This window comes from Notothenia rossii (assembly GCF_949606895.1).
Source record: "Notothenia rossii genome assembly, chromosome: 1".
Lineage (NCBI taxonomy): Eukaryota > Metazoa > Chordata > Actinopteri > Perciformes > Nototheniidae > Notothenia > Notothenia rossii.
Window position 1 is genome coordinate 17,314,171 of NC_136912.1, and position 25,091 is coordinate 17,339,261.

The 25,091-nt window shown below is 40.3% G+C and overlaps 2 protein-coding genes across 4 annotated transcripts in view; one reads left to right on the plus strand and one right to left on the minus strand.

Annotated features, from left to right (window-relative positions):
• Positions 1-5,446: 5,446 nt before the first annotated feature.
• primpol (primase and polymerase (DNA-directed)) lies at positions 5,447-15,057 on the plus strand. 2 transcript variants are annotated; one of them, XM_079672897.1, is made up of 15 exons: positions 5,447-5,551; positions 6,660-6,852; positions 6,950-7,044; positions 7,125-7,263; positions 7,740-7,887; positions 7,970-8,066; positions 8,154-8,305; positions 8,471-8,633; positions 8,722-8,819; positions 8,948-9,040; positions 9,321-9,429; positions 10,111-10,187; positions 10,304-10,350; positions 10,484-10,714; positions 13,979-15,057. In XM_079672897.1, exons 2-14 carry the CDS (start codon positions 6,679-6,681, stop codon positions 10,709-10,711), a joined length of 1,620 nt encoding a protein of 539 aa, XP_079529023.1. In that variant the 5' UTR covers positions 5,447-5,551; positions 6,660-6,678; the 3' UTR covers positions 10,712-10,714; positions 13,979-15,057. The 2 variants fall into 2 exon arrangements, with proteins under 2 accessions (XP_079529023.1, XP_079529024.1); XM_079672898.1 differs by having other exon boundaries at positions 8,157-8,305.
• acsl1a (acyl-CoA synthetase long chain family member 1a) overlaps positions 11,228-25,091 on the minus strand; it is an 18,032-nt gene continuing 4,168 nt past the window's right edge. The window contains exons 2-21 of one of the 2 annotated variants that reach the window (XM_079672884.1): positions 23,201-23,413; positions 19,956-20,070; positions 19,803-19,867; positions 19,592-19,693; positions 18,943-19,042; positions 18,668-18,843; positions 18,429-18,461; positions 18,173-18,224; positions 18,019-18,092; positions 16,743-16,820; positions 16,185-16,319; positions 15,816-15,950; positions 15,462-15,557; positions 15,287-15,359; positions 15,095-15,183; positions 13,977-14,093; positions 13,168-13,311; positions 12,958-13,059; positions 12,811-12,882; positions 11,228-12,334 (exon numbers count right to left, since the gene is read on the minus strand). In XM_079672884.1, the coding sequence (XP_079529010.1) occupies positions 12,194-12,334; positions 12,811-12,882; positions 12,958-13,059; positions 13,168-13,311; positions 13,977-14,093; positions 15,095-15,183; positions 15,287-15,359; positions 15,462-15,557; positions 15,816-15,950; positions 16,185-16,319; positions 16,743-16,820; positions 18,019-18,092; positions 18,173-18,224; positions 18,429-18,461; positions 18,668-18,843; positions 18,943-19,042; positions 19,592-19,693; positions 19,803-19,867; positions 19,956-20,070; positions 23,201-23,395 (2,094 nt within the window). In that variant the 5' untranslated portion in view covers positions 23,396-23,413 and the 3' untranslated portion in view covers positions 11,228-12,193. Of the gene's footprint in view, positions 12,335-12,810; positions 12,883-12,957; positions 13,060-13,167; positions 13,312-13,976; positions 14,094-15,094; positions 15,184-15,286; positions 15,360-15,461; positions 15,558-15,815; positions 15,951-16,184; positions 16,320-16,742; positions 16,821-16,887; positions 16,966-18,018; positions 18,093-18,172; positions 18,225-18,428; positions 18,462-18,667; positions 18,844-18,942; positions 19,043-19,591; positions 19,694-19,802; positions 19,868-19,955; positions 20,071-23,200; positions 23,414-25,091 lie in introns of both variants that reach the window. The other variant, XM_079672883.1, reaches the window with a different exon arrangement.

Genomic DNA, 25,091 nt, shown 5'->3' on the forward strand with positions numbered 1-25,091 from the left:
CCACCGAACTGCAGACCCCCTCCCCCACGACTACGCCTCGAAATCCGATCCATGTATATTACAAACAGGATTGGTGACAAAGCGCAGCCCTGGCGGAGGCCAACCCTCACCTGAAATGGGTCCGACTTACTGCCGAGGACCCGGACACAGCTCTCGCTTTGGGAGTACAGAGATTGGATGGCCCTGAGTAGAGACCCCCTCACCCCATACTCCCGCAGCACCTCCCACAGTGACTCCCTGGGAACCCGGTCATACGCCTTCTCCAAGTCTACAAAACACATGTAGACTGGATAAGCATACTCCCAGGCCCCCTCCAGGATCCTTGCGAGAGTAAAAAGCTGATCCGTCGTTCCACGACCGGGACGGAATCCGCATTGTTCCTCCTCAATCTGAGGTTCGACAATCGGCCTGACCCTCCTTTCGAGTACCTTAGAGTAAACTTTCCCGGGGAGGCTGAGTAGTGTGATACCTCGGTAATTGGCACACACCCTCTGATCCCCCTTTTTGAAAAGGGGAACCACCACTCCGGTCTGCCACTCCTTCGGTACTGTTTCCGACTTCCACGCAACGTTGATGAGACGTGTCAACCATGACAGTCCCTCAACACCCAGAGCCTTCAGCATTTCTGGGCGGATCTCATCCACCCCCGGGGCTTTGCCACTGTGAAGTTGTTTGACGACCTCAGTGACCTCCCCCCGGGAGATTGGTGTCGATCCCCCTTCATACTCCAGCTCTGCCTCTAACATAGAGGGCGGAGTTGTCGGGTTCAGGAGTTCCTCAAAGTGCTCCTTCCAACGCCCTAACACTCCATCAGTTGAGGTCAACAACGTCCCATCCTTACTGTACACAGCTTGGATGGTTCCCTGCTTCCCCCTCCTGAGGTGTCGGACAGTTTTCCAGAACAACTTTGGTGCCGCCCGAAAGTCTTTTTCCATGTCTTCTCCGAACTTCTCCCACACCCGCTGCTTTGCCTCGGCCACGGCTGAGGCTGCTGCCCTTCGGGCCTGTCGGTACCTTGCAACTGCCTCGGGAGTCCCCCGAGATAACAAATCCCTGAAGGCCTCCTTCTTCAGTCGGACGGCTTCCCTGACCACCGGTGTCCACCAGGAGGTTCGAGGGTTACCGCCCCTTGAGGCACCTAGGACCTTGAGACCACAGCTCCCCGCCGCGGCTTCGGCAATAGAGGCTTTGAACACCGACCACTCTGGTTCAATGTCCCCAACCTCCACAGGAAGCGGGTAGTGACACATTTTAAACCAAAACATATTACTGCGATGAAAAACATGCAATTTTTATTCATTGTTCATCTAACAAAGGTATGTCAAAAAGTGCATAAAAACACAACAAATTAGCATTCATTTAACAGAATCTGAAAAAAAAGTTCACAGTTGTAGCATTACATTTGTTTGTTTTAGAAGTCAAATATTCAGGCTATGTTTTTTTAACCAGGCACATCACAAAGTGCTACTGAATACAATAATAGCAGTCTTAATAAATGTCCTCACATACAAAGAAAACAGCTAAAGAGCTCCAATGCGACCACAAAGAGGTAGTACTGTAGCAATACTATTTTTTCAACAAAAAAATCATAAGTTTTGGTCACATTTGACCCAGACACATTACAAAGTGCATTAAAATGAATACAGAAAGAACTGTCAAACCCTTCAGTGCACAAACCCATAACAAGGGATACGGGTAACTAACATATGAATGAATACTAAAGTACACGTCTACTATAGTAAACTAGGTGCTTACTATCACCTCATTTGTGATTTGTCATCGCTGACTTTCTCAATGGGAGAAGGGACATTTTTTGTTTTGAAAAAGAGATGTGATTTTTACTGCGGTCAAGCCAGCCTCCACTCGGGAAAACCTAGTCAAGCCAGCCCTCACGTGATATTGCGGTGCGCGAATATCCTATGCATTACGGTAGAGTCAAAAAAAAAAATCATCCCTCTGTGTTTAGATGAGAATCAAACAAAAACTGTCCAGTATCAAAGACTCATTTCACTTCAGGGTGATAGCAGGACATCCCATCTAGTCACTCAGAAAAAATCAGGACATTCTGATGTAGAGTTTCAAAATAAAAGACCTTTGAAATCTCTATTGTATGAGTTATCATCCATGTTTTTAGATGAGAATAAAACCAAAACTGTCCAGTATCATAGATACATCTCACTCCAGGTTGATAGCAGGACACCCCATGTAGTCACTCAGAAAAAATCAGGACATTCTGATGTAGAGTTTAAAAATAAAAGACCTTTGAAGTCTCATATATGAGCTATCATCCCTGTTTTTTAGATGAGAATAAAACAAAAACTGTCCAGTATCACACACAGAGTGTGACGGCACACGCAGAGTGCGTGATGTCAGAGTTAGAGTGGAGGACAGTTTGAAATTTGCCTTCATATATTTTTTTAAAACTGCCATAATTCCCAAACCCTACATTCCTGAGACATAATTTTTCATGACAAAGTAGGAAAACATCCCGTAGCTTGAAAAATGACAAATAATTAGACAAAAAAATAATTAAACAAAGTGCCTCTTGAGGTCATGAAGTGACAAAAACGTTCAACATGTCTCCATTAAAGCCCATTGTAATTTCAGGCAGATATTTCCTCACAGAGGGATGATAGCTCATATGAGACTTCAAAGGTCTTTTATTTTGAAACTGTATATCAGAATGTCCTGATTTTTTCTGAGTGACTACATGGGGTGTCCTGCTATTACCCTGAAGTGAGATGGATCTATGATACTGGACAGTTTTTGTTTTATTCTCATCTAAAAACAGGGATGATAGCTCATATATCAGACTTCAAAGGTCTTTTATTTTGAAACTCTACATCAGAATGTCCTGATTTTTTCTGAGTGACTACATGGGATGTCCTGCTATCACCCTGGAGTGAGATGGATCTATGATACTGGACAGTTTTTGTTTTATTCTCATCTAAAAACAGGGATGATAACTCATACAATAGAGATTTCAAAGGTCTTTTATTTTGAAACTCTACATCAGAATGTCCTGATTTTTTCCGAGTGACTAGATGGGATGTCCTGCTATCACCCTGAAGTGAAATGAGTCTTTGATACTGGACAGTTTTTGTTTGATTCTCATCTAAACACAGAGGGATGATTTTTTTTTACTCTACCGTAATGCATAGGATATTTGCGCACCGCAATATCACGTGAGGGCTGGCTTGAGTAGGTTTTTCCGAGTGGAGGCTGGCTTGACCTCATAGGATGTCAATGCAATCCTAAGACATTGGTGAAGAGTGCTGTCAGTCAGGGAGCAGCGAGTGCTACTTTTGATTGAGTTCATGTGTGAAAAGCTTGATTCACATGTGTATGTTGTTCCAAACATACTGAGCACACAGATCGCTACCCTCTGAACGTTAGGGAACTGCAGTTTTTTGACATCACTCCAAAACTTCGCTGGCCCGTTAGTGCGCTGCATGTCAATAAGTTCCAGTGTATATTTCCCCTTGTTGATGCAGGGGACCACTTCCTTTGCTCTGGTTGATACGTCCCCCTCTTTTGCAACAGTGAAGGGGTCTCTGGCAAAGCCCATCACCTCTGTGGGCAGAGCAAGTCCATCCAATCGACCGGAAAAGTTCTCTTTCAACCTCGCAATGAAATCTGTCATCACATCCGTGATTTGTGCCGGAGATGTGATGTGTTTGAGGAGCGTCGGAAAATGCAGCATCCGACCCGTGCTCAAGTCGGTCGCGAAAAGGTCCAGCTTGACTTGGGTCTGCTCCACAAGATCAATGACCGTTTTGTCTCTGTTTACGCTTCAGAGTTGAGAGAGACATGTTTTAGAGTTGCTATCATAGGACCACCGTTACTAGCACCACTAGATGCACTTTCAAAAAACGTGCTGCGTTGTGGTTTGGTGGTTTCTATGGACCACCGTTACTAGCACCACTAGATGCACTTTCAAAAAACGTGCTGCGTTGTGGTTTGTTGGTTTCTATGCAACGCGGAGTGTTGCGTTCATGGTCTGTACTAGTGTAGGAACTTGGCTACGGGAGGCTGGGCCACTCGGGAGTTGGTTCTGGGCCGCATCTGGTCCGCGGGCCGCCAGTTGAATAGGGCCCTAGTTGGTGTAATGTTGACATGTTATAAACTTCAGGTAAGACCTTTATATATACAGTCTATGGGTAAGACCAATAACATAACAACTCTTTAACCCTTTAACTGCCAGCACCACCATTTGGTAGAGCACATTTTGTGTCTTGATATCTTGTTGAAAAAAAAAAAAAAGTTGAACTCCATCTGATTCAGCCAGCTCTACCCTTTGGTTGAGATGTTATGCACAAAACAACCTCTAGATGTCACTGTGGTTCGAACAGAAAGCCCTTCCGCTAGCTTCTTCTGAGGAAGTTGGCAATGCTAAAAATCACTGCTGAAGAAATCACTCTTTTTGGTCAACTTTTGTAGGTAATTATATCCTTTTTGACATATTTCAGTGGCAGGGCACTGACTGAACATAATTAGATGCACAAAAAAAGTTTTAACAAGGGTGTAATAATTTTTGGGAAAATATGCTCAACCAATCGGTCAAATTGGCCTTTTATGGTAAACTAGCAATATGACTTTCAGAGATGTTTTCCAATAAAGTATGGTAAATAAATGGCTAGATGGTAATGGTAAATCATGGTAATATTACTAAATATAGTACTGCCTTATGAGTCTCAGAGTGAAAGAGTGATAATAATTTATATAGCACCTTTCATGCATGGCATTCAGCCCAAAGTTGCACACAGATGAGCAAGATAGGCCAACACAGGATATAGACATTTGCTGTTAGGCCAGCTGTTTGTTGTTTGGCCAATTCAATCTACAGTAAGATGAGCAAGTCTTTTTTTTAAATTATAAAACATTTTACATTACTTTTTTCCATTTTACTTTTTTTACAATTATAATTTATTTCCTTTTATGAATATATCTGATTGTATATATTGCTCATATTCCATAAAAGAAACACATGTATTTGAGTTTGTGTTTTATTTGAGTTTGATGTATACAAATACTGTAGCCTACTCTATATGATTGTTGAAAATGTACTTTTACCATAGAAAGCCAGCTCGACCAGTTGGCTCATAAAAACAAAACTGTGTGGTCAGTCAAAGAAAAGAAAATTGTTTGTGGTTATTTGTGGCCCATTTTTTTTAAGAAAATGCAAACAAATATTTTTCCATAGCTTTTTTCTTGGTCTGGCAGTTAACGGGTTAAAAGGCTTTTATTTTTTAAAGGCAGTTACCGGCAGTAGTTATCGTGTATGTTTCTTACAATGCATGTACTTCAAATGTCTATTTTCTTCTATCATGACGCTGCATACTTTAATAACAATTCTCAAAAAAATATATAATAATAAATGAATAAAAGACAGTAAAAATGTTAATGTTTATAATCTGGTGCTACCGCTTCGACTCCGTTTTATTACCGGAAACGGCACCATTTCCGGGTTCAGACGCGCCAAAAAGAAAACAGTTGCGTGTGTCGTCTGCAACATGTGAGAGAGGAGTGGACACTTGACATAAACACAACGGTAACGTAACCTCAATACTGTTGTACCGATGACTCTACTGATAATGACTCCTGGCAAACTTAAACCCACTACCTAAAATAACGTTAAAGTGAATAATATTACAAGTCAACGTTAGGGCGTTGAAGTCAGCGTAAGGTTGGATGTTCGTTTCAGTTAGGGTTAGGGACCATCAATACATTTATTTAAATGTCTCAAAACCAATGTTATTTCAATATCTCTCTGCCTATATTAGTGACAATTATTCTTAAAAAATATAATAAATTGGCTTTATGTAGCACATGGATTACTGGTCGTTTAATTATATTATTTCCTAATATTAAAGAAGATAATTTCCGTTGTATACAAAAACGTCCATATCATATGATCTGATGACTCAATGGGGAACTGTGTTACTAGATTGAACATAAAGGCCACATTTCTATTATTTGTCTCAATTTTATATGAATATTGTTATGAAAATGTTGCTGTGTCTTGATTGAAAAGTCACATGTATGTAAATGCTTCATTGTCATGTAATGTGACCCAGTGATTCAAAATCAATGCAGCATTGTAGATTATTAATACATTGGATAAGTAGGACACAACTATTTGTATTGGATTTGTATCTACTGTCTGTTTTCTATGAACGTTTTTAATGAAAATGGTGCATTTGTTTTTAAATTCTTATTTATGTTATAAGTGTCCATCTCATGAAGAACAGTGACTCCAAGTAGTTACCAGATATTATTACTACACTGGGGAAATATGTCACATTTTAAGATTGGAATTCAGTTTATTTCTTATTTTATAGGATTATTGTGAACATATACAGTTTTTTCAAAGTGTCTTGATTTTATGCATTGCACACACATTTTATTATTGTGTATGTGAGGGATTAAGGTAAATAACAGACACCCCTCTTTATATAATATTATTATGATTATTATGATTATTATTATATATAAACCAGGTTGAAGGATGAGAGGAGGACCGAAGTTCAAGCATCCACTCTGTTGAAGTTGCCTTTAGCAAATCACTAAACTTCTAACAGTACGAGAAAGGTGCTGCATTGTAGCTGACCTCTGACCCCGTTTGTAATGAAAAAGTTGCCCCTGTGTTTGTAATAAAGGGTTGTTAATCGATTCAAGATGAGTAAGTGGGGAGAGCGGATGAAGAAGGTGGAGCAGCTCGCTCAGTCCTTCCAGCTGAACCCTCTGGCCGCTCAATACAAACCTCGGCTGTGGCCGTGCCAGCCGTCCTCCATCTGGAAGCTCTTCCCTCGTCAAAGTATGGCGGTCAGCTTCGCTCAGAGCTGCAAGGAAGTACTAAAACAAGACTTATTGTCATTGGTCTGCACCTTTAAGATTGTACATCCTGTGTGTCAGGGGAAATCTGATGCTGGCACTTTGCATTTCCTAGGCTGTACATGTGTTTGCACTTGAAAAAGAAAAGACATCCCTGGGTCAAAGGATCTTCCTGGTGACCAGCTACAGTGAGCTGTGGCATTACTACAGGTAAATAATAAACATTTCAAAAGGAGGTTCATCTTCTTCCGTGTGTTAAGAAATGTGCATTCATTGTGATTTTTGTTCAGGACTTACCCACAGTCCCTGATGCACTGCTACGAGGTGATACCAGAGGGCGCTGTTTGTAAACTTTACTTTGACTTGGAGTTCCACAAGCCTTCAAACCAAGGGGCTGATGGGACATCCATGGTCTCTTCACTTATCCAGGTGGGGTACTTTTCACATCCTCATTGACAAAAGGTCTTACTATATTGTGTTTAATATATCTGTGTTTTAAGTAAGCTATATAATATATTTTTATAGTGATATAAATACCACTAAGATGATCAACTTGACATTTATATATCCAAATAATGCTTTGTAAAAGTATCCACTTGAGCTTCTTTCAGTAAGATAAAGAAGGGGAAACAATATCAAAAATATAAAAAAGCATTTATCGTTTACTTTTCCCTCATATTCTTTTAATTTCGAGCTGGAGAGTTTTTGCAGCACTTGTGTGTGGCCAATGTCTATTAGATTTAGAGAATGTTGGGACTCTAGTTTTCTTCCAATTTGTGAGAAAATGCAGTCGTTTCTTTTAAATCATTTAGATATATTATCTGTGTAGTTTATCTTGTTGCTTGATTTCTTAAAGATGAAGGAGATACAGTATTTGAACCTGTCTGTGTTTTGTGTGTTGACAGTATCTATGCGACAAGTTGATGGAAGTTTATGGGATTGAATGCTCTGCAAAAAATATCCTCAATCTCGACTCCAGCACGGAGGACAAATTCAGTCGGCATCTCATCTTTAATCTGAAAAATGCAGCTTTCAAAGACAACTTGCATATGGGTAAGGTCAGTGTTTTGCATTTAGGTAACAACACTTGGTTGTTTACCTCAATTTCAATTCCTATATCCTTGTTGTTTTTCAGGCAGGTTTATCCATTCAATTCTTCAATCGGTCCTGAGCACACCCAAAAGCAGCCTGAGCGTTGGGATGAATCCAGAGGAGAAAAACTGCGAAACAGGGTCTGTGTTTTTAACTTGTGAAAATAACTTATTACATTTCTTAGCTACCATCATTTCGTGTAACTTGTCTTAATGTCATATTGGCAGCAGAGCAAATGCTGTGTCTGAAGGGACGGCAGCGACAGCAGGGCAGACGTCTGACAGTCCAGAGGCCAAGAGGTGCAAGCAGGAAGAGAGAGACCTCAGCTTCCTCCAGGTGAAAAACAAAGATGGCCAACACTGTCTCTTTGTTGATCTTGGTAAGAAAATCATACGCTTTTATTTGTCATTTTTGAACATAAATCAACAACTTGGGTTAAATGCTTCTCTTGATATACTCTGCAAACCTTTTAATTCTTTGTAAACATTGCCAGTGTGTACCTTTTTAATGAATACATATTTCTCGTTATATTTTACAAAAACAGGTGTTTACACCAAGAACAGAAATTTCCGCCTTTACAAGTCATCAAAAGTGGGAAAGAACGCTGCGTTCACGGTGGCAGACGACAACGAGTTCATTCACAAACCTGAGAAGGGAATTTCTGCGGAGGAAAGCGTGTTCTTGGCTTCTTTAGTCTGTAATATAAGGTAAAACACTTTTCATATCTTTCCTTTGTTCTATAAATATTACTTTCCTAAAGCCACATCCTCAGAGCTTGTTACTGTGTTTCATTAGCTTCACAGGTCAGATAATTCTTACGTCAGACATCCCTGAAACAAAGAAATCCAAAACCTTGGGATCTCCCCGTCAGCAGGAATCAGCCACAGACCCAGGTAACACTGACGACAGAAGCCTTCTCTCTACTATGCAAACATGCAAAGTGTATTGTACAATTAGCTCAGCCATAATTGACCTCATATGTCTCTTTATAAAAAGCAATATTTATTTCCCCATCCATCAGTGGCAGGCTCACTCTCGGGCCACTTGTCATCGCCTTATCCAGAAGTGGACAACTTTGTATTAACTGTGGTTAAAAAGGACGGCGTACATGGAAGTAAGTGTTTGGACTAATACATGAAATGCTTTTACAAAAAGTGGGTCACGTTCCAAACATTTTTGCATGTCTTGGTTAAAAAAGTGAACTAGAGCTGAATCCAGCTTTTTTTTATTATTGATTAAACTGCCGCATCTTAATAAACTCATGATTGATCATTTTCATTTACAAGAAAAAATGTAATTGAACATGGATTGATTCAGTACCTGGCAACTAAATGTACATCAAAACGTAGTATATGGTCTTTGTCAGGAGTTTCCTTTCATGTTTAATTCAACAGGCATCAGACGGTGGAACTACTTTGCTGCTGAACAGCTGATTGTCTACGACATCGCAAATTACCGCTGGTGTGCAAACGTGGAAAGGTTTCACAAAAGCAACAACATCATGTATGTATGTTTCAGGTTATATGTTGACAGTCTTAAGGGCCTGACACACCAGCCCGAAATCAGCCGTTTTCGTTAGTCGGACGACGAAGCGTGTCCTGTCGCCCAAACTCAATTTGGTGTGTCCCGCACCGTCGGCCGTGACACGCCTTATTTGGCCGACGCACGGCCGATTCAACATGTTGAATCGGCCGTGCGTCGGCCACAGGCAGTCGGACAAAGAAATCACTCTGATTGGCTGTTCAGCTAGCGAATCAGTGCATGAGAAGCGAAACGGTTGGTTGAGAATGTCTTCCACAAGCAACACTCCAATGGCTGATAGCTCCAGTACCGCACGAAACATGTTTTCGATGGAAGAGAGTGAAAATGGAACGCACACACTATTTGTTGTTTGTTTAGATCACGTAGTCTTTTCTTCTTCTGTCTTCCGGTTGTTGCCTATTTTTAATGACGAATACACACTACCGCCGCCTGCTGGTAAAGAGTTATTGCCACTCACGCATGTTCGTATGTACTCGGCTGAAGTCTTTGTGGTGTGTTCCAGTGCGACACATGGCCAAGACGCAGGAGAACACGCCGACGCATCAGTCGGCATCGGCGAGTTCTCTGGTGACTGCTTGGTGTGTCAGGGCCTTTAAAGTGCGCTCCACTTCCCTTCTGATTCTGTCTCACCTTCCTCTGCAGGATTGTTGTTGACCTCAAAGAGGAAGCGTGGTACCAGAAGTGTCTCGACCCTGAGTGCAGGAACTTCAGGTCCTCAAGTAAGCAATGATCCTAAGTGCCGCATTGGAAACAAACAACAACCCTAGCACACGTGATGTTTTTGGATTGGCAGATTGCAAAATGGTGTCTGAGAACGTGTCCTTTGACGTTGCAGGCTACCCACTGCCACAGGAGATCTGCGTCAGCTACATCATGACACTGGTTTGCTTCTTTTCTTTACTCCTATCTACGCTTAACTTGCCATGAAATAATGTTGTCTTCTTCTAAATCTCAAACCCATGTTGTTCTCCTCAACATGCAGCAGTGTATGATCGTGTCTTCTCTTCCCTTACAGGACGAGGAGGACCAGGCCTACTTAATGGACGATGCCGGCAACATTGAACTCAGCCAGGCCTCGACCCCCCAGAGGACAGTGTGTCCAGAGCAGGGACCTGCAGACGGCTGGGGGGACGGGGACGACGACCAGGACTATTTACACAGCCTGGACGACTTTGAACAAAAAAGCGGGGATATCCCTGATCTGCTTCTGCTCAAATGTATGGCAGACTTTGACTCCCATTAGAGGGTGAGTCTTATGTTATTTTGCACCCACTTTACCAAATGTCCTCCTAGTTATAATTGACCAACATGTAATAACTAGTTTATAAGCCACTATATTTTGCAAGCTATGTATGTTTATTGATTTGTCAAAAAGTCAAACTCCTTTTGTAATTGAAGCCTGGTGTAGAAACGGATGAATGGATGACAATAAATAAAACAGTTTTAATATAGGCCTTTAGAGGAAAGGTCAATTCTTCATTATAAACATTTAAAGTATCCCTAATGCTGCCTTTTATATAAGTGATGAACCATTTAGAGAAAAGGTTTAAATGGTGCTTAGGAATGACTAATGGGGAGTTCCTGTATAATGCTCTTTAATGGTCACACATAGCACAGTGATATTTGGCCTCTGCTTTTAACCCATCCTATATCAGGAGTCTAGTACTAGGAGCGGTGGGCAGCTATAGACATGAGGGATGTATTTTTTTTAGGGGTCATAATTATTATTTTTCCCCTCTTTATGAAAGAAAAACTACCCTTCTTGGAGAAAGTGTTTATTTCGTACAGTTGAGAAAATAAAGACACTGTACTTGGCCGAAAACTGAAGCTTCGCCCTTTTCATTTCAGAGTGTTTAAAAAAACAGAACAATATGGCTTGAAATGTCAAGGAGGCCTCGACGTGTTTGTGTGTGAGACTTAACATCTGAATTCATGACAACTGAAATGCTGCGCCGTTTTACACCAAAAAAATTAATGTGAAATGTCGACAAGAACATTAAATCTCTTTTAAAAACGTGCCTCTTCAAATGAAAAGTGATCCATTAAATCTTTGTTGTTTAAAATATTTACCCAGAAACCTCAAGTGTAATACAACGGACAAAGTGCAGCTTTATCCTGCGACCTATGACAACCAAATGTGAAATAAGAGTAACATTCACTATTTCCTGTGCAGTGTTAAACAAAAAAACACAAAAAGGCACCAAAAGTCTGTAAATCTTCCCAAAACTCTAACTTTTGCACAGGAAGGGGTTCATCAGTCCTTCAGCATGGAGACACACGGGAATGAAGGACATTTAAACCACTGAGTATCAGGCAAAATACTCTGCATACAAATAGACTTTTTAGCAGATACAATATTTACAGTTGAATGATTACATTAAATACCGACTTAAATAGATAGACCAAAACATTAATACTCAATATTAGTCACAGATGTCAAAGCGTGTTAATAGGATTTCTTTCTGCGGCTCCCAAGAATACAAAATTGGCAGAAATGTGTTTACCTTCTGACGGTGGAGAAGTCGAAGGCAGTTTTAAGGCATGAGCAAGTCAGATTTCCCCTTTGTGTGTTTTTAACCTCAACCCTTAGATATGTGATTCCAGTAACATGGTGACAGCAGGGACCCTTTAGCGGTACAGGAACAATACATACTTCCCCTCCATTAACTATTTGGTTCTGGCGGTGTGCTCTGAATGGTCACCTTCTCTACTCCTCGATCCCAGTTTACATATTAATTTTGGCATAAAGTTCATCAATGTTCTCTTTGAAGCGGTTACGAATCTCAGTCCTCTTGGCCTTTAGGGTGGGGGTCAGCAGGCCGTTCTGGATAGAAAACAGCTCGGTGTGTAACGCAATGTCTTTCACCTGCAGAGGAGGAACAAAAAGCAATATTTGATGCAGTGTCTCAATTACAACTAACATCTATTAGTAATTGCAACATACAATTACTTTGTGAATTATTTTAATACAACCAAAAATAGTGTTTTACAAGATAATGTCTGCAAATAAAGATAACAATAAAGACTACTACATCTTAATTGCACTGTATATTCTCACAAAAGACTAGAAAGAAATAATTTTTTAATTTGTACAATGCCATGCCATTATGCTGCTGCAACACAAACATTTCGCAAATTGGGATCAATAAAGTTCTATCTTATTCAAATGTAGTCCAAAAGTAATATTCATTGTCCTTTTCAAAAACTGATTCGATGTAATTGTCTTAAAAAACATCAAAATACACTCAAACTATTGGTCTGTCAGTGAGAGTAACGAATCGACTAATCATTTCAGATGTAATTTAAAAATGAAGCATTTTGATAAAACATGGCAACAGTTACCTGCTCGAAGGACTTGAGTCCCGCCTCCTTGCCCAGCCTCAGGATGTCCTCCAGAATGGCGCTCTTCACATCCTACAAACAGTCACACACACGTTAGCTCACATAGCAAATGGCTGTGTGTGTGAGCAGCGGACAGTGACACCTCACCTTGTTACTGCACAGTTCAGAGTAGGAGCCTTCGATCCCCCTTTTCTTCATCCAAATAGGTAAAAAGTCTGGATCAGGAACCACTATCCCCACCAGACATGCCTTAGAAACACAACAAGGACATCAGAGCCACACATATTGAACCAAACTACAAACTGATACTGCACATTATGATAAGAACATCTGATGTTTACACATTCATGAACTCACCTGTAAGCTTTCGCCGTAAACAAATATCTGGGCCACTGGATCACTGAGATTATACACCGTTTCTATTTTCTCGGGGGCGATGTACTCTCCTTGTGCCAGCTTGAAAATGTGCTTCTTTCTGTCAGTGATTTTAAGACAGCCGTTCTGCAAAAAAAGAACAAAAAAGACGGTTTTATGAGATACACTTATCCATGGTCAGTGTATTTGTATAACTTTTATCTACCATCATTTTTCTTTACAACATACTGACATTTTTATGACTTAACTATATCTTTATCACATACTACATATACTGGGATGTGCTATATTTGTTATGACTTAAACCAGGGTTGTCAAACTCCAATTCATCGCGGGCCACATTAGCATTATGGTTGCACTCAAAGGGCCGGTTATAACTATATAAATATATAATATAATGTATTATATTACATTATTATCGGATAGGGTAATTAACTACGTCTGAAAGCAGAAGTCCAGGGCAAATAATTCTCTCTTCAGTGCGCATGTCACAGTGCACGATGCATTGTGGGACATGTCGTCTGTAGCAGTGGCATGTAACTGTATAATAACGTATTATATTCTTTGCAAGCTCTTGCGGGCCACATCAAATGAAGTCGCGGGCCGGATTTGGCCCCTGGGCCTTGAGTTTGACACCCCTGACTTAAACAAACACTGTATTCACAATTTGATGACATCATAGGTTTAGCTGCTGCCCCCAGTTCACTGCATACAACAATATAATACACGAGGTGTGTTACATGTACTCATAATTAAAGATGAATGAGCCCTTCAACATTCTTTCTACTTACAGGAAGCCACTTCCCGACGTCTCCCGTGTGCAGCCATCCGTCCTCGTCGATGGCCTCTGCAGTTCTCTCGGAATCTTTCAGGTATCCCAGGAAAACATTTGGTCCTTTGACACATACCTGGAGGGAGAGATGATAGAGTTCATGACATTTACATTTTACAGATATTTAGAAGCAAGCACACGTGCAGATTATATCAAGTGTATATCAACGCTAGGGAGCAATAACGGTTACTCTGTTAATGGCACCATTTTAGTACAGGCTGCAATATCTCAACAAATATAAGAGGGGAATCTTTCAGAAATGTCCAAACAGATATTTATGATGCCTCGAGAATCAATGTGACATTGGATATCCTCTGACATTTGATCCACAGGCAGGGCAAATATTTAAGTTAACCTGTGAAATAGTTCAGTATCTGCTGGATGGCTTGCATCATATTTATTGAAGGACATATTTCCCTCAGGATAAATTGCTATCATTTTAGGGATCCCCTTTAACGTGGCGCCACCATCAGTTCAAAATGTTATATTTGTCCGACACTTAAGTTTTGTAGTTATTTGTTATTTTGCAGGTGTAATTTGTGTTTAAGATTCATTGTAAAAACATGGCATGTGAACATTGTAAACATTATATTAGCTGAACATCAGCATTGTCATAATGAGTAGGTTGACAGGCTGTCTTTACTCTTAACCGAATGAAACATTTGCTTATCCATGTGTTACTCGTGTTAAGATCTTTCTGCTGCAGAGAAAAGTGTTTTAATAATAATAGTAATTCATATCATACACTTTAATGAATGATTTATTGTACATTTTCCACTGTATTTTTATGAATTCTGCCTGATATGCAGCTTGTAGGGTAAGCTTCACTGACCATGTTCATTATAGTGAAGAAACACTAGATGTCACACACGTGCAAATGGTATTTCTGCTTTTGTATTCTTAAAAGTAATTGGTATGGCATTGAGGCTTCAAGTGAAGTCACTGTGGTTTTTCTTAAGAATTATTATACTTTGAGTTCATTATTTCTATCCAAACCGGTTGTTAATTACAGCCAATAAATACTTTTTTCCTCCACTGACTTCATGCATTTGATTGTTACTGAATAGCACTCCTCACCTCTCCCTCTCCATTGGCTGCCATGTAGTTCATTTCTGCCACATCCACCAGTTTGATAGCGTTGCAGGGCAGAGGAGGCCCGACGTGACCTGGAGACACAAAATCATCACAGTTTAGTTTCAAAGTTCACAGAAAGAATTGTTTAAATGTCTCTCATAGGCTTCACTACACGAGAACAGATGGGGGGTTTACCTGCGGTCCAATCCCCGGGCATGGACATGGAGCAGCCAGCGGTGCACTCAGTCTGACCGTAGCCCTCATAAAACTGTGGAGAGCAGAGCGGGTTTTTAGTGACATGTATGAACATAAAACTAATTGATAAAGATTAGCCAAAGGAATGTGAGATGGTGGAGTGGAGGCCGCTCACCTGACAGCCCAGAGCGGCTCGTAGGAAGGTGAGGATGGTCGGAGCCACCGGAGCTGCTCCTGTGATGATCAGTCTGACGTGACCGCCCAGACTCTCCTGCAGAGAGCAAACACAGGAAGACCATCGTTTGATTACATCATATCAATAGTAAATCAATTGTTGAAATATCTTATGGGCTTGGAACTTGTGACAGGTGTTTATCTAACCTTTAATATGACTTTTCAACTCAAATATAAAATGTTTCAAAAGGGTAAGCGAAGTTCTGTAAGACCAAGCCTCATTCAAAGCCAGGGTAATATCTAAGTATCAGACTTTTTTTTGTGGATGAGTAAGTTTAATAGGTGCTTTCTTTACCTGCACTTTTTTGAAGATGATCTTGTCCCAAATGCTGTCTTTTCTGACCACACCAGTTTTCATCTCTGCCGCCTTCCGGCTGAAAGCGAAATCGAGCAGCCACCTCTTCAGCGGCGTGTTGGCTTGACTAAATATCTGTGGAGAATTGAGACACCTTATTTTAAAACATATCGAACAAACAGGGCAGCAAACCAGAGAAATGGCACTTGTGTACATAAATAAGTAAATTCCTAAAAAAGAAAGAAGTAATTACAGTCACAAAAGAAAGTTACTGAAATAAATGTAAGAGGAAATAGTGAATAAACATGCTCTTCTCCTAAATATGGCTTTGGTAGACTTTACAATGAGTGACATTAGATAAACTCTGACCTTATCAAACATGCGGTTGAGGAGTCGTGGGACTACAGGAAACACTGTTGGCTGCAGCGCTTTCAAATCATCCATCAAAAGTCGAATGTCCCCCTGGAAATAGCCGATTCTAGCCCCATGGATGAGGACGACACCCTGATGGAAAGAGGAAGTTACTCCTTGTTGCAAATAAATCAGAGGGACAATTTAACCACAAGAGGGCAATGTTGGTGAGATCTCACTATATAGTCAGTGTTTGTTATTCAAAACCACCACAAAAGCTGTTACTCGTCACATATCATTAAAACAGTTAAGAAAGACATGAAGTTGATTTTATTTTAAGTCCTTTGGTACCTGTGTTAACACAACAAGTAGAGCACTGTTCCTTTCAATATGCAATTTATTTAGACAATCAAAACCTACTTATGAAACATTTCACTTTAAAACATCCATAATATCATTTAATAAAGGAACACACATCCTTTTAGGATGACATTTCAGTAATTGGGACAGCAGTGCTATGATTCTTAAAACTCCACTTATACAGAACATTTGAATGTAAACAAGTCCAACACCTACCTGAACCACCCTCTCAAACATGTGAGCTAGGGGGAGATAGGACACATGAATGTCATGGAGGTCCAGCATGCAGTGCACCTGCGGAGGACACACAAAGCAAAACACATGCCGGTACGCAGGTCAGGCGGGGCGTACTGTACTGTACCTCCACCACCCTCTCAAACATGTGGGCCAAAGGGAGGAAGGAGATAAGGCAATCTTCAGTGCTGGGCTTCAGAATGGCCTGGACGACAACACGCAGGGGAGGAGGAGGAGGAGGAGGAGGAGGAGGAGGAGGAGGAGGAGGAGGAGGAGGAGGGCGATGACGAACAGACACGAGAGGAGAGAAACAGATGTGAGAGGAAAGGAAAATATAAAAAAAGGTGCAAAAAGAGGAGCTCCAACCTGAACGGAGACATCTTAGATTTGAAGCAACGCTCTACGATTACATTTTATGTGATCCAAATCTCATGATGGTTTAAGCAGTTGGGTTAATACAATTTGACTAAATGTTTTTTATATTATTGATTTATTTGACAGTCCCAAGGATTCCTGTTCTCTGCACTGTCAAAGGTAAACCATGTTTAAACAACCTGCCCTATATGAATATAAGGTTTGTGCACACACACATTTAAATATATAAAGCGATCTGATATATATCATATCGCATATCTGTATGTATGTAGTGTCAACTGGTCAGTGTTTTAAATAGGTATTTTGATCATTGTTTTCAAACTGTTACTTACATATCTAATCTTATGTTTTGATTGTATTATCCTTGAGTGAACTCTTATCTGATGCTCTGTTGCGGCTATCACACCTGAAATTCCCCACAGGAATCAACAAAGCTTTGTCTCATCTTATGTGCTGTGTGAAATGAAATAAGTCCCACTCAATACCACATGTTTCATTAATGCAGAATTTGCTCGTTTACTGCAAAGAAGAATGTCCTTTACTGCTTTATGTTGGATGTCCCTATAGGCGGATATAAAGACGGTAAGCAAAACCGTTTAAAGGAATGATGCAGAGGAGGTGGGAGTACTTTCACAGCTGCAGTTTTACTCTCAGGCTGAGACAAAATGAACAAAAACATAAAGGAAAAAGAGAGAGGGGAACACCAATGGAAATGTAACTTTTCATTAATGAAAAAATGAATAATTTAGGAAAAGCAGAAGCCGCCACCTTACAAAGAAGTGGACAAACATGAAGCACAGTGACTCGACATTATGATGCCATTTATCTTCAGTTTCAAAGCGTAAATGTTGTATCTTCAGGTTTAGCTGGTGTGTGTGTTTACCTCTGTTATTCTAATGAAAGCTGCAGTGTTGGAGATTACATTTCCATGAGTAAGCATTGCACCTTTTGGGTTCCCTGAAAAGAAAACGATGATTGTGATTAGATGAGAAAAACATTTCCAAAGGATTAACGTTGTAAACAAGTTGTGTAATCACCTGTGGTTCCAGACGTAAAGCAGATCAGAGCGAGGTCCTCTGGATTGGGGGGCTGTAATCAGATCACAGGTCTACACTCATGCATATCAAGATATTTCATTAGAAATGTGCAATCCTTTGTTTTGGTACAGGGGTCTGACAGAGTGCTGCTGATTATAGTGGAATGATCTACTTTTAAAATGATTATTCTTTTGTTGAAATTCAGTTTTCCGGCATGTCATCATCAGGTCAACTGAGGTGTGCTTTTACTACTCACCATTGGTTTCTGGAGGTTTGCTTTACCCAGGGCCTGGAACAAATATTAAAAGCATGGTGAAATATAAAGTGCGCAGAGGGAGCTGATAACAATCTAGCTTCAAACAAACAGCGCCTCAGGTCCTAATTTCCATTTGGTTATAAACACAACTAATCACTGTGTCAGTTCTGCTGATGTTGGTCGTTCAGTAAACAGATGTTGTAATAATACACAGAAAGAATATTAGCTGGTGTTCTCACCTCAAACTCCCTTAAACTCAGAACCTCGATGCCGCAGTCCTGTCCACGCGTCACCAGCTCGCTGTCAAACGGCTCGATGAGCACGATGGTCTTCACCGTCCGCCCCTTCTCTTTGATGCAGTCCATGATCATCCCAGCCTTTTCAGGTATATCGCAAATCACCGTGGAGATGTCAGCTGGAAAAACACAAATTGAACCACTTAGTTTGTATCAGTGTCGTCGATCTAGAGCGCTGCAAGTGGTGTGTGTTCGTTTGAAGGTGAACTTTTGTGTACCTTTTTCAATAATGTAGCCGATGGCCTCGGTGCCGAGTGTGTCGTACAGAGGGACGGCCACCATTGAGTACGTGTAACAGGCCAGCTCCGAAATGGTCCACTAAGAGACAAACACAGGAAACAGATGGACATAAAGTCACAAGACATACACACCCAAAGATTAGAGATGTTATCCAAAGCGACTTAGAATAAGTGCGATAAACCATGAAGATACAGCAAGAACCATGCAGGTGCATTTGCTTCAAATAGGCCGAACCATTGGAAGTGCTGGTGCATTCGTTTCAATGAGCTAAAACACTTGAAATGTATTTTGTGTGAAAAGATGTAAACAATAGTTCTATATTGAGATATAACCCAAACTCCTGCTGCTCCACAAGTGGACTGGAATACAATGTGTTTGTTATTCATCCCGAATCCATTTAATCATCTATTTTACTCACTAAAATCAATCTGAGATGAGATTCAGAGGAGTGGAACCAGTCTCCATGTAGAGTCTCAAATTGTGAAACGTTACAGCTGTTCAGTCTTTGCTATGGACGATGGAAATTAACTCTTGCTTCTAATTACTGATTGAAGACAGACTTTTATACTTTGCATCTGAAATTCTTTTACATTTAAGCAACGTTAGAGATAATGCATTCTGTTGTACCTCCGGCCTGTTCTGGGAGAAGATCCCAATGAACTTGTCTCCGTTGTTGGAGTGTCCTCTGTGAAGGAGTGCAGAGCCAATGTGCTCCGCTCGTTCCACCACCTGCGCAAAAAAACAAAAGTCTGTTTCTAAATATATTGTGACTCTGCTAGGTTTGAATTATAGATAAGTTGAGTTAGTTTAGATGTCCACGTCATTGTCCACGTCTCACCTGTTTATAGGACTGCCACTCGTACGGCTGGTTTGGTTTCCTCGATCCTAGACAAGGTCCATTATCTGCGAAAGGAAATAAATAAAGCTGCTTCTTATTATCTACACTCACTGAAATAAATACATCAAAAGGCGATTCAAGAGAGACACTCACCTGATACCCGGAGCCCTCGTTGGAACACCTCGTACATGGTGCGTGCGTCGCTGTAGTAATATGCAACGTGCTCGTCGCTGTCGTTCAGAACCGACCTGCGTGCGAGTTCATCTCCCTGCAAGAAGAAGTCATGAGGAGTTATGATCAGCACTGACAAACACTCAGCACCTCTACGACATGAGCACACGTGAGGAATTATTGTTATTTATTTTGTGGAACTCAGGAGACAGAGGAAGTTAGGACCTTTTTTTTTTTTTTATATGAAATAGTATACTTTTTTTTTTTATTCTATATATTCCATATAAAGACATACTAGGGCTGCTCAATTAATCGTATTTTAAATCGCAATTACGATTTTGGCTTGCAACGATTATGAAAACATCATAATCGAAATAAAACGATTTAAAAAAAAAAAATTGTATTGGTTTTTCAGTTGAATTATACTTAAAGTTCAGGGTAATCAACAGTTAAACATACTGTTCACTTTTTTTTTTTAAATAAATTGATGTTTTCAAAGTAAATGGATAATCGTTTTTAATAATCGTGATATCAATTATTGACCCAAATAATCAAGATTATGATTTTTGCTATAATCGAGCAGCCCTAAGACATACTATACTACGGTATGTGTAGTACCTATTGCTTATGACATTTTTACGAGATGTAATACTATTCATATGCCTTTTTTCATGTCCATACTACAGAATGACTTTTTGTGAAATGTAAACAAACTAATGACATTTTGAAACGGTTTTATTTTTTTACTACACTACTTGCTATGACATTTTTACGACATACAATATGTGTGAGGCGAGGGTGTGTTTGCTTTCCCACAGATGTATGTTTGGAATTCTTTTTAAGTTTAGGATTTTAAAAGTAAATGACTCGCACTGGAGTACGCTTTAAATGAGATGTGACTATAGGTGTTTTCTTACCTATCTCGAACAACCTGTTCCGTACATTTTCTATGTAACGTTGTACTGTTACTTTAAGAGACACACGTACTTCAGTGGTAGGTCTGTGAATAGAGAAGACGCGAGACAGGCGTTGGAGTCACTGTTTTCTTAACGTGTCCTGTCATGTCTTCTGGCGGAGGAAACCGTGTGAGTATAACCGTTCGTACACGGATTCTGGATTCAGTCTCTACACGGATTCTGGATTCAGTCGGACACGTGTAGGCCATCAAAAACAGCTATACCTAATTCTACAGTTAAACTTTAGGAACAAAGAGTTATTTTCATTCCTTTATGTCACGTCATACTATCATACTTAAAATATTGTTTTCACAAACTATACTATTAAAATGTTGAGACTTTTTTCATTGCACATGACACTATGGTTTTTTAATGAGTTTGATTATGAGCTTCTATAACAGTTGTCAGTCATCATGTACAGTTGCAAGAAAAAGTATGTGAACCCTTTGGAACTTCCTGGATTTCTGCTTAAATTGGTCATAAAATGTGTTCTGATCTTCATCTAAGTCACAATAATAGACAAACACAGTCTGCTTAAGCTAAAACCACACAAACAATTATATGTTTTTATTGAACACACCATGTAAACATTCATAGTGCAGGGTGGAAAAAGTATGTGAACCCTTGGATTTAATAACTGGTTGACCCTCCTTTGGCAGCAATAACCTCAACCAAACGTTTCCTATAGTTGCATATCAGACCTGCACAACGGTCAGGAGGACTTTTGGACCATTCCTCTTTACAAAACTGTTTCAGTTCAGCAATATTCTTGGGATGTCTGGTGTGAATCGCTCTCTTGAGGTCATGCCACAGCATCTCAATTGGGTTGAGGTCAGGACTCTGACTGGGCCACTCCAGAAGGCGTATTAACTTCTGTTGAAGCCATTCTGTTGTTGATTTACTTCTGTGCTTTGGGTCGTTGTCCTGTTGCATCACCCATCTTCTGTTGAGCTTCAATTGGTGGACAGATGGCCGTAAGTTCTCCAGCAAAATGTCTTGATAAACTTGAGAATTCATTTTTCAGACGATGATGGCAATCTGTCCAGGCCCTGAGGCAGCAAAGCAGCCCCAAACCATGATGCTCCCTCCACCATACTTCACAGTTGGGATGAGGTTTTGATGTTGGTGTGCTGTGCCCCTTTCTTTCTCCACACATAGCGTTGTGTGTTCCTTCCAAACAACTCAACTTTGGTTTCATCTGTCCACAGAATATTTTGCCAGTAGTGCTGTGGAACATCCAGGTGCTCTTTTGCAAACTTCAAACGTGCAGCAATGTTTTTTCTGGACAGCAGTGGCTTCTTCCATTTTATGACCAACTTATGCAGAAATCCAGGTAATTCCAAAGGGTTCACATACTTTTTCTTGCAACTGTATACTGTTAGAAGAACCACTGTGTTCCTAGGCTGTGAAAAATCTGTGCAACTCTCGACTAAATTATTAAAAGTCACTCAGTCACTTCCTAATAGGCCATTATCTGTGCAGTAAATGTCAATACATTATTAATAAAGGGTCTGTCGTCCTGCAGGAAGGAGGATAAACACCAAGCCAAGGGAACTTTCAAAACACTGGCAATTCAGGAGTTGTTCTTATCAACAGCCTAAATTAAGCTTTGGGTAACTAATCCTAACATACAGTATGCTTCAAATATTAGCTAATTATAAAAAGAGCCTAATTAAAAAGAGACTCAACAGATCAATTGAGCACAGCTTGCCAGGTTTGCATTTAGTAAGTGTTGTTTTGTGTGTGTTGCACAGACTGAAAACTCATCTCTTTCGACTCCACCTCGAGCAATACAATGACTAACAAAGCACTTATATAATAATAAAGGACTGGCGTATCTAAAGCCAGTTGAGTAGCACTTGAAATGTTTTAGCTCTATGAAACCTGATATGATTCTGTTTTCTTCAAGATTGTATCTTCTTGGTTGAATGCACTTATTGTAAGTCGCTTTGGATAAAAGCGTGAGCTAAATGCAATGTCATGTTTTTCAAATTCAATTTTCAAATCAAAAGCCAATGTTGACGAGCAGTGAGGATGTAGCTTGTAATTTGAAAGAGCTTCAGCTGTGATTTCAGTCTGTGGGAAGGATCCATCAACATTCCTGCTGAATGAGGTCTTCTGACCAGTTTCTTTCCAGAGGTTGCTTATGCTTCTGTTATTCCTCTCTAGCGCAGGGGCTTACAAGGCGGAGGAGGGACAGATGCATCATTGTTTCCTGTGTTGCAGGAGGACTTTCGATTTAACCAGAAGAAAATGAAAGAGATCACTTACTGGCATTTGCACTGACTGCATGCCGAGGTCACAGGGCGGTTTGAGGGCTTTCGGCCGGGTGGCCAGCCAGTAGGTGGTGAAGGCGGCGAAGGCTCCCATGCCCATGAGTGCGTTGGTGGGCAGGCCGCGCATGTAATGCCGAAAATCCTCCAGCTCTGGGAAGCGCAGCTGTCTCAGGACTTCCTGAGCCTGCATGACTGTTCTGCAGTGAGCCTGCAGGGAATCAGAGAGGAACGTTAGTACATTAGGACACTTTAGGTCTGCATTAGGGCTGCTCCATTATGGCAAAAATCATAATCTCGATTATTTGGGTCAATAATTGTAATTGCGATTATTAAATGCGATTATTCATTGACTTTGAAAACATCCATTTATTGGAGAAAAAAATGTGAACAGTATGTTTTTAACAGTTGATTAACCCTGAACTTTAAGTATAATTCAACTGAAAACCCCAGCAAAAAAAAAAAAATCAAAAAGAAAAGTAGTAATAATAATAAAAAAATTTATCGTTTTATTTCGATTACGTTGTTTTCGTAATCGTTGCAAGCCATAATCGTAATCGCGATTAAAATACGATTCATTGAGCAGCCCTAGTCTGCATTGCTTCTGCACGTGTGCCTCCGAGATATGTATGGGAAATATATGGATATAAGGCACAACATTTTCTATCATCAGTATCAAAAATGTTTCTGCTATTTAACATGTCTCGCAGTGGAATAGGATCATTATGGAATGTGGTTCCGTGAGGATGTGGGGATATAGCAGGTAGTATTTCCATGTTTTTATGAATGGGCCTCTTGTGTTGGACAATTACACAACGACATGAGAGCCGCTCACACTAGAGAAGAATAGTGGTTCCATTCAGAGCAGCACGCAATTTACTACCATCTGTGTCAATGTATTCACAAATACATGCTGTACTGAACATACCCTGAGGTACTGTATGTAATGTGAATCTTCTTTCTCTTACTGGATAGTTTGACAGCAGAAATGTACAGACAGGAAGTATAAGAAGAGACAGAAGAAAGACACTCGCTTTAGAGCTGCAACGATTAGATGATTCATAGCAATTTTCCATCTAATACATCTCAACATTAGAGCTCTTAAAAGTATCAATTCTTGTATTGTTAGGTTTTAGCCTTTCAAGGAAAGAGGCATTGTAAGCCTTTCTTTGTCCTATGGATTAATGCATTTCTCAAAAATGACCAGCTGATTAAACAAAAATGAAACTGGTTGATAGCTGCGCCTCTCACGTGTATCGAAGGTCCCTGGCTGGAATCGGAAAGCGGAAACCACAGAAAAAGTTGTGTTTTCACGCTAAGGCTGCCAGGAAGCCACATTTTTCTCAAATGTTTACACTCAGAGGACAAACATTTGAACAACAGCAGCTGCCCAGCTAAACTAATCTCAGTATGAGCAACATGTCAGAAAGTGTTCTCCTTTTTCTGTAATATATCTGATCTTAGTCTTCATTTCCTCCCTTTAAAGCAATAGACAGGAAGAACATTTGGAACTTAATACAGCCTCGGTATGAATATGTGTTTCTGGCAGAATGACGAAATAAGAGAAATATACGGTTTAAAACCAAAAAAAGCTCCAAGGATAGATCTCCCGTGAATCACAGAGCGCAGGGCGATGCAGCAGCAGCTGTGTTCACACCGTGACTCAGACATGACCCCCCCCCCCCGTTTCAGCAATATTGATTATTTGGCATATTGAGTGTTTAATTCCTCGAATCCTTAGATAAGATGAAACCTTAGCTTTGAAGATGCAAGTGCTTCTTTATAGATGATAAAACACTGAGTGGATTTCGTTTTGATCTTATTAAGTGATTTGCATACAGAAGAAGTACTTGATTACTCAGAGCAGAAAGCATATACTACTAGTGATG

Bases quoted from the DNA above. Each gene is read 5' to 3' on its own strand.
- primpol (XM_079672897.1), top strand. From the start codon at position 6,679: ATGAGTAAGTGGGGAGAGCGGATGAAGAAGGTGGAGCAGCTCGCTCAG. The intron at 7,045-7,124 runs GTAAATAATAAA...ATTTTTGTTCAG, and splicing joins GAGCTGTGGCATTACTACAG to GACTTACCCACAGTCCCTGA. The intron at 8,306-8,470 runs GTAAGAAAATCA...TTACAAAAACAG, and splicing joins CTGTCTCTTTGTTGATCTTG to GTGTTTACACCAAGAACAGA.